We start from the raw sequence: 17,609 nt of genomic DNA on the forward strand, positions 1-17,609 counted from the left end.
GTAATCTATTCCCAACAGATCCCCAAACCTGTTTGAGAAACTCTAGGCTGCACTAGCGCTCCTGTTTTCGTGTATAGAGGGGCGGGTGTATAGAGGCGCGGAGAGATTGCGCCTGATCCCATTGGTTCACCGATCTATCCGTCAACCCCCGCCCCGTTAACACAACATTACGAGCGACGCCCACTGCACTCTGGTTGGTTGGGGAAATGAAACACTTCCTATACCCGGTACACCGACGCGCTCCTCCAGGCTTTTATTTTTTAGCAAAACTAAACAATAAAAGCCTGGAGATCGAGGCTAGGGAAACGCTGGTTTCAGTTCATTCAATATCCTCATGTGTGTTGGCTGGACAGACCATACACAGACATACAAGCTCACAACGCGACCGTTGTGAGCTTGGAGATCTGCTATTCTCGTATAGGTAGTTACAGCAGGCAGGCTATAGCAGGAAGGCGCTGGTATATTGATCACAGGGAGCGCTCCCTCCTATTGGCTAGGGGAGGGTGATCTTTGTTGCTACATGTACTCCTATTGGCTGGGGGAGGGTGATCTTTGTTGCTACATGTACTCCTATTGGCTAGTGGAGGGTGATCTTTGTTGCTACATGTACTCCTATTGGCTAGGGGACGGTGATCTTTGTTGCTACATGTACTCCTATTGGCTAGTGGAGGGTGATCTTTGTTGCTACATGTACTCCTATTGGCTAGTGGAGGGTGATCTTTGTTGCTACATGTACTCCTATTGGCTAGTGGAGGGTGATCTTTGTTGCTACATGTACTCCTATTGGCTGGGGGAGAGTGATCTTTGTTGCTACATGTACTCCTATTGGCTGGGGGAAGGTGATCTTTGTTGCTACATGTACTCCTATTGGCTGGGGGAGAGTGATCTTTGTTTCTACATGTACTCCTATTGGCTGGGGGAGAGTGATCTTTGTTGCTACATGTACTCCTATTGGCTGGGGGAAGGTGATCTTTGTTGCTACATGTACTCCTATTGGCTGGGGGAGAGTGATCTTTGTTTCTACATGTACTCCTATTGGCTGGGGGAAGGTGATCTTTGTTGCTACATGTACTCCTATTGGCTGGGGGAGAGTGATCTTTGTTTCTACATGTACTCCTATTGGCTAGTGGAGGGTGATCTTTGTTGCTACATGTACACGTATTGGCTGGGGGAGAGTGATCTTTGTTGCTACATGTACTCCTATTGGCTGGGGGAGAGTGATCTTTGTTGCTACATGTACTCCTATTGGCTGGGGGGAAGGTGATCTTTGTTGCTACATGTACTCCTATTGGCTGGGGGAGGGTGATCTTTGTTGCTTCATGCACTCCTATTGGCTGGGGACCACATGTCAATGGGGAATGTTGAATGGGAGGAGTAAAATGGAGGCTCTATGTCCTCCCGGTGGAGACAACTAGATTAGGAGGGAACATGTTTTGTTACTACAGGATACTGCATATTGGACTCTTTAATCATGAGAGTCCTTCAAGACACTGAGTCATTTATAGACTGAAAAGAGTCTTTCTCTAAAGGGTTTGTGGACTTTAATACAGAACATCTTCTGTGTGAAACATGTCCTCCAGGGTTGGCCTTGAGTTCCAGTCTTGTTTTTGGGCAAACTGATAAACACATCCAAACAGATCAGGAAACATCTCCATCAGGTCAACACCAGCTGCCTCTTCAGCACTGTGAACACAAAGCAGTGATCACTGGAGTCACAACATCTGATGATGAACACACACATCTACAGTGATATAACCATATAACTATGTTAGTCTTACGGCCAATCTTCTCCTTTTATAAGCAGTAAAACATAATTTAATGCAGGATACAGGCTATATATATATATATAAATATATATATATATACACACACACACACACACACACACACACACACACACACACACACACACACACATATATATATATATATATATATATATATATATATATATATATATATATATATATATATATATATATATATATATATATATATATATATATATATACCCCTATTGAATCTTGTTTAGGAGCAAGCATTAAATGATGTTTTACTGCTAAAAAATATAACACTGATAAAGAGAACAGACTTGGACCGACACTTTACACCCAGGGAAAGTGCTCCATGAGAAGTGCTCCATACATTTTGGTGGGGATCAAATATTAATTTATAAATGGACAGGATTGATTTCTGCTTGTGTTGTTTTTAAATGTAATTAAACTTACTAGTGCTCATGGAGATGGTGAATGAAGCGCAGCAGTCCAAAAGAGTTCTCAGGGTACGACTTCATTTCATCCATCTTCAACTCAACTGGTAACTGTAAACATATACCGCACGCACGCACGCACGCACGCACGCACGCACGCACGCACGCACACACACACACACACACACACACACACACACACACACACACACACACACACACACACACACACACACACACACACACACACACACACACACACACACTTGTAAGGCTACTTCTTGGCCTCAATCACAGAACCCATCTAACCCCTGCTCATTTTGCTAGGATTGGATGGCTTAGGGTTGAGGACAGAGTACAGCAACTTGCTATGGGCCTGGTCTTCAAGTTACACCACAACATTGGGATCCCCCTGTATTTGTCAAAATACTTCAAAAATGTTAATGAAGTCCATGATCATAACACCAGAGGCAGCTCCACTGATCATGTTCAACCCAGATTTGGCTCAACTAAGGGTATGAACTCGTTCTCATGCTATTCATCAAAAATGTGGAATGCCCTACCAAAAGGAGTAAAGGAGTGTAAAACCCTACTCACTTTCAAAACTGCCCTAAAGATACACCTTCAGGAGGCTGCAATTCGAAAATGGCCCCTGTCTAAGTCTTAACCTACCCCTCCCTACCCCCCCCCTCCTTCATTTTCCTCTTTTGTATATATATATATATATTATTATTTTTTCTCTCGTCATACCAGTAACCTGAAAGCTGATTGTATGACATTCTGTATAGTAGTGTGTATATCTGCCTGCCTCTTATATTTCATCATGATTTGTGTGCATGGGGTTCTCAGCGTAATGCTTAATGAGGGTTTCCAGTTTAGTAGACCTTGTATTGTGAATTTGTACTTCCATGTACTGTTATGTACTGTCATGTACTATTCTCATGTCTTTCTAAACAAACTACATCAATCAATCAATCAATCACACACACACACACGACATGTCAGAATATTACGTTTTTCATGTCTACTATTACAGAGATATCAGTATCCAATGAGAAGAAGCAACTCAGGTGAGGACTGGAAAAACATACAGCTTGAAGATTAAATGAATGACTTGGGAACATGAAGCTGGATGTGAGCTTTAAATTATGCTTTAGTTACCTTGGCAAGGCAAGAGTATTTAAACAGCAAATGTCATACACAGAGGCATTTAAAGGCATTACAAAGGTATTGTAAGGGAATGAAGAGATAAAGCAATATTCATTCATTCCCACTTCTAGTGTTTCACCAACTGAGGGCTCTGGTGAGACTGGAGACTGACTTAAGGCTGAGATGAACATTTAGAAGAACATAAGAGGAGAACCTCAGTGTAAACATTCTTATCATGCCAGCTGTTGAATCAGCACATTTTAGATCTGTTCTTTCATGTCTAACTGTGCCTCACATCACAAGATCTGAGACTATAAGCTGACATATCAGAAACACTAACCTCCTCATTTACTCTGACCTTTCTGATAAGAAATGTATGAATTTGGTTGTTAAATAGAACGCTGGAGATTCTACATCTAGATGGTGTCTGGTATGTTTCTCATATGACAAACTGTCTCATCTTATTCTGGTTAGGATTCTTTGTGGAAATTATTTCTTAAGTTACACTGAAGATTTCAGTGTTTAAAGTGAAATAAAGAATACAATGAATAAAGAAGTAGAGCAATAGAGAAAACAAAGGTTAAGTGCAATTTAGGGCATACAAACATACAAAGACTTTCAGTCAGTAAAAGTTGAAGTTGCGTTGTTTGATGAAGTCATCACATTGACGGGGGTGGGGGGGGGGGGTGTAGCGGGGGGGGGGTATGATAGGCCTACGTATGTTGGATACATTTATCCAACACCATTAGTAATAAAGTCACCTTGTGTTTCCATGTGTTGAACTGTCCCTGCTCAGCATACTGGTCCAGTACAGTGATGAGGTCCTTGTCATCATCTGGACAGTTGTCAACTTCCTTTCCAATCCTTCTCAAGTACTCTACTCTCCTGGCAAAAATATACTGAAAGCATTAGACTATGATGAACTGAAATAACGTTTAGATATCAGTGAATGAATGTATAATATGTGGAAATGGGGAGATATTTCTATCATACCTGTCGTTTGACCAAAATAAAGTATGAGCCAAGCATTCCTCCACTCTAGGTCTTTTATTTGGGTCTTCATTGATCATCCTCTCGATGAGATCCTTGGCAACCACATCCTGAACATGATCCAGGTTGTAATGTCCTTCCAGAATGTTGGTTTCACATTTAACGCCTTTGCCAAATGGATGGTGTCCTCCAGACAGGATGTAGTATATCAACATCCCAGCCACCTTAAGAATGAGCATGTACATTGAGTAAGAACATTTTTATGTTGTTATTAATTCAATTGTTCTCACACACAATAAAAAAACAACCTGGATATCGGTGCTTTTTTTATATGGGAATTGATCATTGTCCAAAGTCTCCTTTGCCTTCCAGTGTTTCGTTCCTGCAACTCTTGTGACTAGGGTTGTTTGTCCTTTGGGTAATTCTCGGCTTATTCCAAAATCTGACAGTCTTGCCTTGCTTTGAATATCTGCAAGGAAAATTGTGTATATCAACATAATAAAGGGTTTTAGATTTAGCAAAATAAATTCAGCATAATGTTGCTTATATTTCTGATATTATTTGTTTATTAAAAAAAAAAAAGCTTACCAATCAAGACATTCTGGGGCTTGATATCACGGTGGATAATTTTAGGATCCTGGCGATGAAGAATACTTAAGCTCTGGACAAACTGATGTGCAAGCTGTTTCCTCTCCAGTTCAGAAAGGCTGTGATCAGTGATGTATTCTGCCAGGGAGCATTCACACAACTGAAGTCCAAGATAACCAAAGTTTGTATCCTCTGCAAAGTCAACATATCGTACAATTGAAGGATGATCAAGCTTTGGAAGACGTAAAAAGTCTGTCTCGTTCTTCAGCACATGAAAGAAGAATTTAGGCATTCTCTTCACTGCGACTTCAGTGCCATCATCTGTTAACCCTAAGAAGACCTCAACTCCATCACCTCCCACTGCGATACGGAATTCTTCTTCTGCCACAAACAGAAGACTTCTAACTTTGATAACGTTACAGTCATCAATGTTTGTAAGCTTCTCTAACTGTTGCCTCCATCTTTTACTGACTGGGATCCATTTCCGTGGTTCTGGTGATGTAATAGGAATGATGTCATCTCTCTGCTCCTCCTCTTCTCCTGACATGTTAATCATCTCATTGGATTCAGATGCCTCTGTAATAATAGTACACATGGACACGTCATATTCTGTGATTCGTGTGTGTGTGTGTGTGTGTGTGTGTGTGTGTGTGTGTGTGTGTGTGTGTGTGTGTGTGTGTGTGTGTGTGTACTGTACACACACACACACACACACACACACACACACACACACACACACACACACACACACACACACACACACACACACACACACACACACACACACACACTCTTACCTCCTTGACATATGATGGAGGCTGTGGCTTTGTCTCGTTCTGTAAAGGTTGAGATGTGAGACAGTGAGAGGTCAGTATGGAGACACTAATCATTTACATCTTCACATTGTTATCATTGTAGATACATAGATGTATGGATATGTCAAATATGCATTTGAAAAAATATATATACATTAACAAATTAGTTTAAGACTTACTAGTTTGCTTCTTCTTTTTCCAGTATAAATATCCCAGTATTGCTGACACTAAGATGATGTTCACTGTTATAACAATCCCTACAATCACTCCTACAGTTGGTCCTCTCTGAATCTTATCCTCTGAAAGACAGTGAGTCATATCACAACTGTTATATAACATTATAATGAATCAATCAATTCTGTGGTATAATGTTAAAATGGTTTAAGGCACTGTCTCGTGGCCCAAAGCTCACAGGTTTGATTCCTGTCTGGTCTCCATTAACAGCCATGTGTCCTGTATGGTACAGTAAGTCACTCTGGATAAATGTACATTTATCAATAATTAAATAAATAAATAAATGTACATTTATTAATAATTAAATAAATAAATGTACATTTATTAATAATTAAATAAATAAATGTACATTCATTAATAAGTAAATAAATAAATGTACATTTATTAATACATAAATGTACATTTGCTCATCAAGGAGCCTGAAAAAGACTTCTGCTTTGTTGTGAGTCCAGAGTAGAAACAGCTTCACATGTGGATGAAGACTTTATGATGAAATGATAATCTGACGTAGTCGTTCACATCAAGCTGTATGTTGTTGTTTTTTACAATATGTTGCTTAGGACCACAGTTCAAGTTGACAGTTATAGGTAAATTGAGCAAACATTATTTCCATGTTAGTGCAGGACATAATAATGGACAACCAACTTACACACCGGGGGCACTTTCTTCATGCAAATACGTTTAAAAAAAAACAACTTATAAAGTCAATGCAAGATTCCACATTAGTGAGCGAAAAAGCGAAATAGCGGAAAAGCGTCTTTTCCGCTAAAAAGCAGCGTCTTTTATTTATTTGGACCGGAGTCGAATTTTGAGTATATTCGCATAATCGCTGGTGTGTAATGACCTTAACTTTTCATGATTCAAATTCAGAAACAGCAAAAGTAGCAGATCTATAAGCTCAAAACGCAATGTTTCGAGCTTGTAGATCTGATGCTGTAGTACGATCAAGTAGGGCGTTTATTTACAAAAAAAAACACAAAAAGTTAGAAAATGGTGATAATAGGTTTCTGCCCGACAGCAATCTGGGAACCCAAATCAATGATATTATGTTTTGTGCTAATGATGACACTATGTGTACATGTACATGTATATATATATGCCTTTGTTTTGATTGTTTGTTTTACTCTGTACAGCACTTCGGTCAATCTCAGTTGTTTTAAATGTGCTCTATAAATAAAGTTTGATTTTATTTGAAATATGGAGATACAAGGTTGCTATATGTGAGTGATGTCTAGTTTCAGTGGTGAATTGAACTCACCAGGAGGAGCTTTGCTCAGAGGGTTGATAACAGGTTTACTGCTCTCCTCACTGACCCGGTTCACCAGAACACAACTGAACTCTTTGTAGTCTGCATCTCTCTCCTGGGAACAATTCAATAGTTAACACATTGACTGCCATTGAGGTGAGGTCCATAGAAGTCATTTAAAATCCAACGCTTCACTGCCATTGACTTCCATAGACGTCATTTGGTGTTTTCAGTGATTACGATAGAGGGCGCTCTTCCGCAACCTGTGACTGATCCTGGGACGCACGAAGAAGAATACACCCGGAAATCACGTGAGCTAAACAAATTCCAGCCTGTCCGCTCTAACGTTATCAGATTTATAAAAAACATTTATCTCTGATTTATTTTCCAAGATTGCGTTTGTGGTGAAAACAAGTCATATTCAAATGCCAATAACTAAATGTAACCAGGTAGACCTGTTACTATGGCAACATCAGCCAGGTGCTCCTTGTTTCAAATTAAGGGTGGGGTTTATTGTCACAGGAGATAAAAGGGCTGGGCTGCTTTCATTCAGGGGATCCCCTAGCTTGCTGTAAGGTTGGCGTACCTGAGGAGGACAAGAGCTGGAAGGCATGGCTTTTCTAAATGTATCGGCATATTGGCCGCCTGGTGAATTAGTATGTTATGGTAAAAAGTATGTCCTTATTAGTGTGGTTGCCCTAACAGGGCAACCAGACTATAGTAATCCTCCGGCTTTATTATTATTGTAGATAAACAATAGTTTAGATCGTCTCTCCTCCCACAGTTTATTTTTCCCAATTTAGTGCCATATGTCAAAATGACCGGCCTCACCGGGAATCGTGTGCTTGTATAAGGCTAAGAGATTGGTTGCATAGTTTTATTGATATTGATTTATTAGTGCATTAAATTTCCCCATCCACTTTAATGGAAAAGTGCAAAAACTCAAATTCAAGTATTTTTTTCTCAGAAACCGTAAGAGCTAGAGTTACCAGATTTGGAGGGGAGGTTCCTAATTTAGTCCGAAATTATTGATATAATAATTACACTAATCGGCCACATGGTGGCGCTATAACAGCCCCCTTTACGTTTTGGCCTATAACTCTTGAACCGTAGGTCGTAAAATCAAAATGTCTTTTTCCCTAGATTTCTTGGGTCATGACGCATCTCCCCATATAGGCCACGCCCATTTGCGTCAGGATAGATTTTCCGCCATTTTGAATTTTCTTCAAAACACACTTTTAGCTCCTCCTCCCATATATCTTGTCCAAATTTAACAAAAATCGGTACACATGATCTCTGGGCCCATGCGATAAACATATCCAAACGGCATTTTGATAGTCCTTACCGTTCGTCCGTAAATGGCTTCCAAAGTTAGTGGGAGGGGCCCGTTTTACCAAAAATGCTACAAATCACGAACGAAACGTCCGGTCAATCCCAAATTTGAATCACATGTCGAGGGTGGTTTACTCAACGAATCCCCAAAATAATTTCCACTTTGACCCATAGAGGGCGCCACAAATGCCCAAAACGTAACCGTTTTATGCAAAAACATGATTTTTGGGGGATCAATCCTCTCAAAATGAAAAGCAAGTGATCTCAGGAGTGACGTGACAATGTAATTGCCGCAGCCTCCGACGGTATTCCTCCCAGCGTATTACTCGGGTCCCGGCGGCACCGACCCGCGAATCGCGTCGGCGCAACCACACTCTGCAATTGCCCTGAATTGCGACGCGTCTAGTTCCATGTTGCTGTGCTCCTTCTCCTCCTCTGTTACGCCATCCCAATGGTATTGTCCCACTGAGCTAGAGCACTGCATCGGGAGAGGGATCCCGCGGTACCCGCAGGACCCAACGCAAATCTTGCGGGCGCGGGCGGTATTTAAACACCCGCGGTCGGGAAAAGGCGGTAAAAATAAAACCTGCGGGGCCCGCAAAATCCCGCACCGTCCCGCAGTAAACCGGATGACGTAACGCACCTAAGCACGAATCGAATGAATGAACAGTGTGGGTGGAGGCGGACCAGCACACACACACACACACACACACACACACACACACACACACACACACACACACACACACACACACACACACACACACACACACACACACACACAGTAGCAAAATGGCGGAACAGCAGCAGCAAAAAAAAAGTCAACAAACGAAGTGGAGAAGAAAATCAAAGCTGGAGATTACACATTAAAAGAAAAGCAGGGAAAGTCATATGGCCAAGTTTCTCAATTGTTACAGACAAAAATGGAAACGAACTGGAGTTCGCTTGTTGCAACAAATGCAAAAAAGCGTTAGTCTATGACAGCCACAGATCTGGTACTTCTGGGTTAAGGAGGCATACCTGCGCAACATTGCCCGGTCAAACCAAGCTCGTCTTCAAAGACAAAGTGCTTCCTCCAACGGTGAAACAGGATACTATCCAGAAATGTGTTGCACTTTGTTGTAGAGACATTAGGCCATTTGATATAGTCGCTGGGAACGGCTTTGTTGACATTGTTCAGCACTTTGTTAATGCAGCTGCTAAACATGGCAGATTCAATGTAAAAGACGTCCTGCCTCATCCAACCACGGTATCCAGACACGTTGAAAGTTTAAGTGATGCAAAAGACCTGCAGGCGACCGTGGCCGCGTAAATTAATCCCTTCATTGAAACGTATGGATGTGCCATCACAACCGATATTTGGACCTAGGATTACCACAAAACCTCGTTCATTTCAGCCACAATCCATTACACTGACAATGACTTTGGGCTTGTGTCGAGGGTGTTATTTGCGGCTCCCTTTGAAGATGGTGTATCCAAAACAGGAGACAACATCAAGAACCTGCTGTTCCAGAAACTCGGTGCGTTTGGAATAGACACGTACGTCACTGTTGGTTGGCCGTGTTGTGTTCGTCACTGACCGCGGAGCCAACATCATTGCTGCCCTGAAAGCCCCATACACCAGGCTAAACTGCAACGCACACATCCTAAATGTCATCCTGTCAAGTGCATTTGCACCAGCTGTGCTGGCCAAAACACCCGAGCTGTCTGAACTGTTGACTAGTTCAAAGAAATTGGTCACTTATTTCAAGCATTCAGGTCAGCAGAACAGCTTGACGAAATCACTTAAAGGGATACTTCACTTTCACATAAAATAAACATTAAAAATAAATATTTTAAAAAAATGAAAGAAGTTATGGCAAAATAAAGGCCCCCTCACACATTAGTAGGACACTCTAATGCGTGAGGGGGCCGTGATTTTTCCATTACTTTTTTCATTTATTTTTAATATATTTTTTAAATGTTTATTTTATGTGAAAGTGAAGTATCCCTTTAAGCAATCCATCGAGACCCGATGGAATTCAAATTATGAGATGCTGGATTCCATACGGGAACAGCACGAGGTGGTCTCCGCATTACTGTTGGCCAACAATCCATATGCCAGAATTGTGCAGATCAGTGCAGACGCATTGGAAACAGTGGTTAACTTCCTCAAGTTATTCAAGGATGCTACAAATGATCTCGAGGGAGACAAGTCCACAACCGCTGCATTTGCGCTGCCATGGTCCTTTAGACTCATTGAACATTGCCAAGCGCACACAACGTCACCCTTGCTCTCTGAAGTCGCCAAAGTGTGTGTCTCCCGCCTGCAAGAACTGATGGGCACATCAGAAAATACACCAAACACATGATGTTTAGGATTGCAACATTCCTGACGCCTAAAATGCGATTGCTACGGATGCTGAGCCCAGATGCAAGAGACGTCGTTATCAAAAGTATGTAATATGAATTATTTAAATATAGGCTAGACTATATGATATTGAATATTAGGCCTATGTTAATTTGTTAACCTATTTGTAGTCTTGTAAAAAGTTGCCCTTTTTATGTATGTATGGAAAAGCCAGGCCTATTAGTGTACTACTAATAAAACAATTATTCCAATCCAAAGAGAGGATGAGCCACAACCAGCCAAAAAGCAAGCAGACAAATTTGCCGAATGGGAAGACGACACAACATGCACTAGTTCAGACAAAAACACTGTGGACGATGAAATTACGGAATATATCAGCAGCCGCCTCTCGGACAACCCAGACCCAGACAGCGTTCTTCTGTGGTGGAGTTTCAACAAATCTCGCTTTCCTGCGCTCTCAAAACTGGCACGATTCATCCTCAGCATCCCTGCTTCTAGTGCGCCCTCAGAAAGGGCATTTAGTGTCTGTGGACGCATATTAGAAGAAAGACGCACAGGCCTGGGATCGCAGTCCATCAGCAATATTCTCTTCCTCCACAGCAATCTCTTGCGCAGAATAGCTGTGGTTGACTTTGAAACAGTATTATGCTCGTTAAGTTCGTTTATTTCATGTTCTTATTGCCTTATGTCTATTTGCACTCGTCTTGAACAGTCTGTTTTGAACATATAGGCTACGTTTGAATGTATGTTTTATTTTATTCAGAAACTTGTGCGTGGCACAGTTAACTTAAAGCTGCTGAGAATTGTTTTTGTAGCCTACTGATATTTGCACAGCTGTGTGACTGTGTGTGTGTAGCGGTGCCTACTGTGATTTGGTTGTTTTTGTGTAAGCCCAAAAGGCTGAGGCTTTTAACAGCCAAATAAGAATGTTCTAGCCTTTAAAAATAAGTTTGAGTCTTCTTAGGCTTAATTTCATATAGGCATAACGTTGTGTTATATTAAACTCATTAGGCCTATAGGCCTATTTGTATTTTGTAGCCTGCCTTGTTCAACAAGCCAAGGCCTGCTTGTTCTGTTTGTTTTATAGGCTAATAAAAATAAGCCAAACTTGCCCAAGTTATGTCATGTGTTTGTGTGGTCACTGTTCGTGCTTTACTTGTTATAAAAACTTTATCAAATGCAGAGGAGACAGGTATGTGAATAATATAATATTGTTGCTGTCCTTATATGGCCGTGAGACGGCCTCTCTTTCTATCTCTCGCTCTCTCATTCTTTTTCTGTATGTAATGTTTTTCGATCTCAATGGAAATATTGCGGGTTTTAGCGTATCATCCCGCGGGTTCATTTGGTCATTTAATGATAAAATTAACCCGCGGGATGATACGGTACTAAATCTTTCATCATCCCGCGGGTTCATTTTATCATTTAATGATGAAATTAATCAGCGGGATGCTGCGGGAGTAAATGTTAAACGAACCCGCGGGATGACGCGGGACAAAATGGGATTTTTTTTTTCTTGCGGGAGGGAGCGGCGGTCAGTAATTAACTGCGGGCGGTCAGAAAAAGAATCAATGCAGGAACGTGCGGGAGTGGTCAAAAAACCAACGGGAGCAGACGGGAGCGGGATTAAGAAAATACTCCCGCGCAGGGCTCTACACTGAGCCATAGTCGGCTATTAGACCTCCCTCTAAAACCGGGTTATAATTGGTCTAACAGTGAAATTGTTTTAGCGGTCTAAGCTTAGCCTAGACGTTGATTAGCTGTTTTTTAAGAGTCTGTATATAGACGTCTATATTATAGTCATCATTTCAACGGCTATAATATAGACGGTCTATAAATAGACGCTTAAAAAACAGCTAATCAACGTCTAGGCTAAGCCTAGACCGCTAAAAAACTTTCAACGTTAGACCAATTATAACCACGTTTTAGCCTAGCCCTTAGACGTATTTTAGACGTCTAATAGCCCGAAAAATGCTCAGTGGGATGTGTTCGGTTATTTATGATTGCTGGGTTTTAGTCTAGCGTGTATTTTAAAAGTTTTAATACTTTATTTACAGAAGAAAAAAGAACAAACAGCCTTTTTAAAATCATTCTGTCTTATTTCCATGCTCTCATCCTTGGTTACACAAACCTGTGCATTAAAGAAGACCTTCCTTCTAGAAAAAGGTGGTGTAGTCTAGTAGGCATTGTATATTTTATTACTATTATTCCCTTCAAAAGCCCCCCCCCCCTGCTACATAAAGAACAGAAGATCGCGGTTACAATTTTTCTTTTCCAGGTGATGGAAGAGACCCTTCCCCCAGACATCTGTTGTTTACATCTTCTTTGACATTTTTTGTGGGTCTCAGAACATTAGTAAAAACGCTGGTGGCGGCGGATGAATGAATAAATGAATTCCTGGCAGTCAAAAAGTTAAAAGTGCCCTTCCCAGTTTGGGTACAGTGTCACATGATAGGGAGACATTCTCAAAAATATCTAATAATAGCTGCATCGGGACGTGCTGAGAGCTTGTAGATCCACTATTTTTGAACATTTTTGAAAAAGTAAAAAGAAATCACAGCATATATATATTTGGTCAAAAACAATCGTGTGATATTTGACTTTGTCCATATTGCCCAGGCCTAGCCCGTACCTTGGTAATCTTAAGCTGTTTTGGTAAGTGTGTCTCCTTCTTGTCGTCTCTCATCCAGTCGACCTGGTCCTGGGTTGTGATGTCTCCATCACAGCTCAGAACACAGCTGGTCAGTCCCTCATCACATCTCCAGTATACTGTGGGCTTGGACACAGGAGCTGTTGGGAAGACATTCGAATCAGTGTTGATTTTGACAGCAAATTTATGTTTTTGTTTTAGTCAATAGTCTTTTGAATAAAATTCCATTTACTTTCAGTCATATTTTAGTCATCTGAAATGTTTTAGTTTTTGTCTAGTTTTAGTCGACTAAATCTACAGTTTATTTAGTCGACCTAAATGTAGTTTGGCGGTGCCTTGATGGCGTCGTAATGGCAGATTTTACACTTTGTTGCATGCTGAAAATAGCCGATCTACAAGCTTGTAGATCTGCTATTTTCAGAGCGCAACAGCCACACGCAACCAAACATAAAATGACAAATCAACACGAAATCAACACTGATTCTAATAGTTATACGCACGTGCACGTGCACACACACACACACACACACACACACACACACACACTCTGCTCTAGTCTAGCTGATGATATTTTAGCACTTTGGTTAGGAAGGCTTCCTCTAAGCTGTAATCAAAAGTACAGCCGACCTCGCGAATGAACACCTCCCTATGGTTTTCAATAACAACAATGACATCAGGGGTGTTAGCTGAAATGTTAGAGAACACAGAATCATCATTACACAGGCTAAACATGCTCGGCTTCACAGTAGAATGCTTATACAGCATGATGGAGGACCTGAAAATAGAAGTGATATCTTTTGATATCAAATCCACTATTCTGTCATGCCTACTTATGTAGAGTCCCCTGTATACATGGCACCCATTTAAGATGTGGGACATGGTTTCAGCTATTTGTTCATGACCATGATGTATACAATGAGGAGCATGGTTGCCTGGAAACCAGATGGAGAGGTTAAGTTTAGATGGTAAAACCTGCAACCTCGCTTTCAGAGTAAAGACAACAATGCATTCGTCTAAAGCAACCTTTTTTGAACACAGAGTGAGAGACAGAATGGTCCGCAGCAGGGAGACATGCAGGCTTCCCTTGCAACCTCAGCTCAGTCCAATGCTGCCGCTGCCTTTGCTGCTGTGCCCATAAGAGGCCTTGGGCATTAGTCAGTGGGAGTTGGTGTTCAGAAATACTGAAAATAGTAGATCTCCAAGCTCTCAATGTGTTGCATTGCATCGTGTTGTGAGCTTGTAGATGGACTATTTTAGATACTTGTGTGTGACACTGTAGTATGACGAAGTAGGGCATTAATTTAAAAAACATAAAAAAACATGAAACGTTGAAATATCTTCCCCGCCTCCTTCAAAGTGTCCCAAAAAAAGGTTTTATTGGTGTCAGACAATAACTTATATAGCAAAAACAAACACAGAAGATTAATTAAATTTAAAACGTGTTTTTTTAACTGATGCAAGAACAGTGCCTTCTAGTATTTCAGCGTGCTAACTTTCTAGGAATAGAAGAGAAAGCCTGGAGTTAAAGTTTGGAATTACCACTGATGATGTCACTGGTAGGTTTCTGAACTGTCCAAAGCCCACCTCTGAGACACAGAGCAAGTAGACACAAGTCTACTTGCCATCAATCATATGAGGGTAAGGTTGAAAATGGGTGAAGTAAATAAAGTGTATTTCACCTCAACAAATGATCAGCCTAAACTAGTTTTATACATAATATCACTACTTACACATGACTTTAAGGAGCGTGCTGTAGACTGATCAACCTAAACTAGTTTTATACATAATATCACTACTTACATATGACTTTAAGGAGCGTGCTGTAGACTGGTTTTCCATTGACCTCCACTTCATACTTGCCGCTGAAGTTTGCTGTCAAACCTGTGAGCATCAACTCTGCAGTGCTGACGTTCAGGGTCTGCCCTAGAGGGATGCATTGACATGGTTAGGCCATCTTATGGTGAAGTATATAAAAGGGCTACAGTATGTGCCTTACTCAAGTCCATGTTGACAGCAGTTGTTCAGGTAATTAACCCATTCAATCAGGGAACGCATCTTGTGTCATTTTAGATTTCTTTGGCTATTAAAAAAATAGCAGATACACAAGCTCATAGTGCAGCTATGGGCTTGTATATCTGGTATTTATTTTTTAAATTGTGAACATTTTTGCAAATCTTTAAATGCGTATATTTTCAAAGCGAACATTTGTAAACTATTTTGTTCCAGGGACCCCCAGAAGCAAATATTTGAGTTACAAATGTTCGCTTTAAAAAATATGTATTCAAAGATTTGCACACATTTTCACGATTTGTCAGAAATAGCAGATCTACAGAATATATAGAAGAACTATAGAAGCTCATAGCGCTGTGCCGAGTGCCGCGCTCTGAGCTTGTAGATCTGCCAAATAAATCTAAAATGACAGATGCGTCCCCCTGAATGAATGGGTAAAGACTCACTCAAACATTACTAGCCAGGGTTTAATGTTTTTATTCATAACTAACCACTAATCTAAGGTAACTTTTTTCTGCCCATGTTATTCCCTTGATTCAAAACAAAGAGACACATTGTGTCAATATACCTTTGAACTGACGATAGGGTTCACTCTCCCCTCCTTCCAACACAAGGAAGGCCAGGTTTCCATTATGTTTCCATTCTATGCTGGTGATTGGCCCTTTCACAGAGGAAATGTCTGGGCTCAGGAGAACACTGTCTCCTACTTTCTGGAACAGTTCCTGTCCTCCTGGAAAAAGTTGGGAAATAATGTAAAGTATACATGATTTGAACATGGCCAGTACATTATTATCAGACCTACAATTACCATTCAACTTTATCCCCAAAATGACTGGCGATCACAGGTTTTGTAGTAATTTATAGACATTTTGGGCCTTAAATGTAATAACTAAAATATTTTACTGTAAGTATTTGGCACCTCATTTGTAAAAAATAATATAAATATAAAATATGATAATAAGGGTAATAATAATAATAATAATAATAATAATAATAATAATAATATATATAATATAATAATATATAAAATAGTGCCCAGTGTTCAGGGGATTAGGCTACGTGTGTGTGTGTGTGTGTGTGTGTGTGTGTGTGTGTGTGTGTGTGTGTGTGTGTGTGTGTGTGTGTGTGTGTGTGTGTGTGTGTGTGTGTGTGTGTGTGGGGGGGACGACGACACATAGTGCAAGTGTTATAAATGAAATAGAGTGGTATTGCCAGAAGTATCTAGGCTTATAGTAGCCCTATATCTGTATGCTGCTCCTTAGCCTTGGATCACAAGAAGATCATCTGTCATATAATATCTTTATCAAGGGTAGCTGATCCTATGCTTCATATCAGTAACTAAGTATATTTACTCAAGTAGCCTACTGTACAATTTTGAGGTATTTTTGGGCGGTGAAACCGCCCCTATAAGTGAGATTTGGAAAAATGTACATTTTCCTGAGCTGTGATCTGGGCCCAGGAAATTAGTAGAATTATCCTGCGCTGTGATTGGCCAATCACAGTCTATTCAGGACTGTGATTGGCCAGTGTCACATGACACATGTGCATAGCCCTATATAAGTAACCATAACTTGAAAAAAACCAAGTAATTGTTTTTTTCAAGTTATGGTTTCGTCCATCATAAAGAGTGTTTCAATAAATGTATTTATCTTTTGTACATGATTGGTTGACTCCATTCAGTATTGTGATTAGCTAGTAAGACACCGCCCACTTCACACAGGGTGTGATTTTTTACTTTACTGGAGTATTTCCCATTTTCAGTACTTTTACTTCTACTCCACTATACCTCAGAGGCAAATATTGTCATTTTTACTCCACTACAATTATATTAAGACTTCAGTTACTAATTTACTTAAGTAAAACATGTGAATACTTTTCCCACTGACTGTAAGTCCATGTCCAACCACGAGGTTAGTCCAGGGACCACCATAATATTTGTGGTGTTAAAATGATTGCAAAAATATTCCAGGTTTTTCACATTTTCTCAAATGTTTTTGAAAATATCCGATCTACAAGCTCACAATGGTGGCATTGCA

The 17,609-nt window shown here is 40.5% G+C and overlaps 1 protein-coding gene across 1 annotated transcript in view; it reads right to left on the reverse strand.

Annotated features, from left to right (window-relative positions):
* Positions 1–1,317: 1,317 nt before the first annotated feature.
* LOC308085977 (uncharacterized protein) overlaps positions 1,318–17,609 on the reverse strand; it is a gene marked incomplete at its 3' end in the record, with an annotated part of 29,889 nt that continues 13,597 nt past the window's right edge. Inside the window, exons 4-16 of the mRNA XM_080429294.1 lie at positions 16,142–16,303; positions 15,364–15,486; positions 13,546–13,703; positions 7,244–7,346; positions 5,931–6,050; positions 5,734–5,772; positions 4,937–5,512; positions 4,657–4,817; positions 4,352–4,572; positions 4,120–4,243; positions 2,229–2,320; positions 1,549–1,683; positions 1,318–1,411 (exon numbers count right to left, since the gene is read on the reverse strand). Of these exons, the coding sequence (XP_080285420.1) occupies positions 1,318–1,411; positions 1,549–1,683; positions 2,229–2,320; positions 4,120–4,243; positions 4,352–4,572; positions 4,657–4,817; positions 4,937–5,512; positions 5,734–5,772; positions 5,931–6,050; positions 7,244–7,346; positions 13,546–13,703; positions 15,364–15,486; positions 16,142–16,303 (2,108 nt within the window). The remainder of the gene's footprint in view (positions 1,412–1,548; positions 1,684–2,228; positions 2,321–4,119; positions 4,244–4,351; positions 4,573–4,656; positions 4,818–4,936; positions 5,513–5,733; positions 5,773–5,930; positions 6,051–7,243; positions 7,347–13,545; positions 13,704–15,363; positions 15,487–16,141; positions 16,304–17,609) is intronic.

This window comes from Gymnoscopelus braueri, assembly GCF_963280865.1.
Source record: "Gymnoscopelus braueri genome assembly, chromosome: 5".
In the NCBI taxonomy this organism is placed as follows: Eukaryota; Metazoa; Chordata; class Actinopteri; order Myctophiformes; family Myctophidae; genus Gymnoscopelus; species Gymnoscopelus braueri.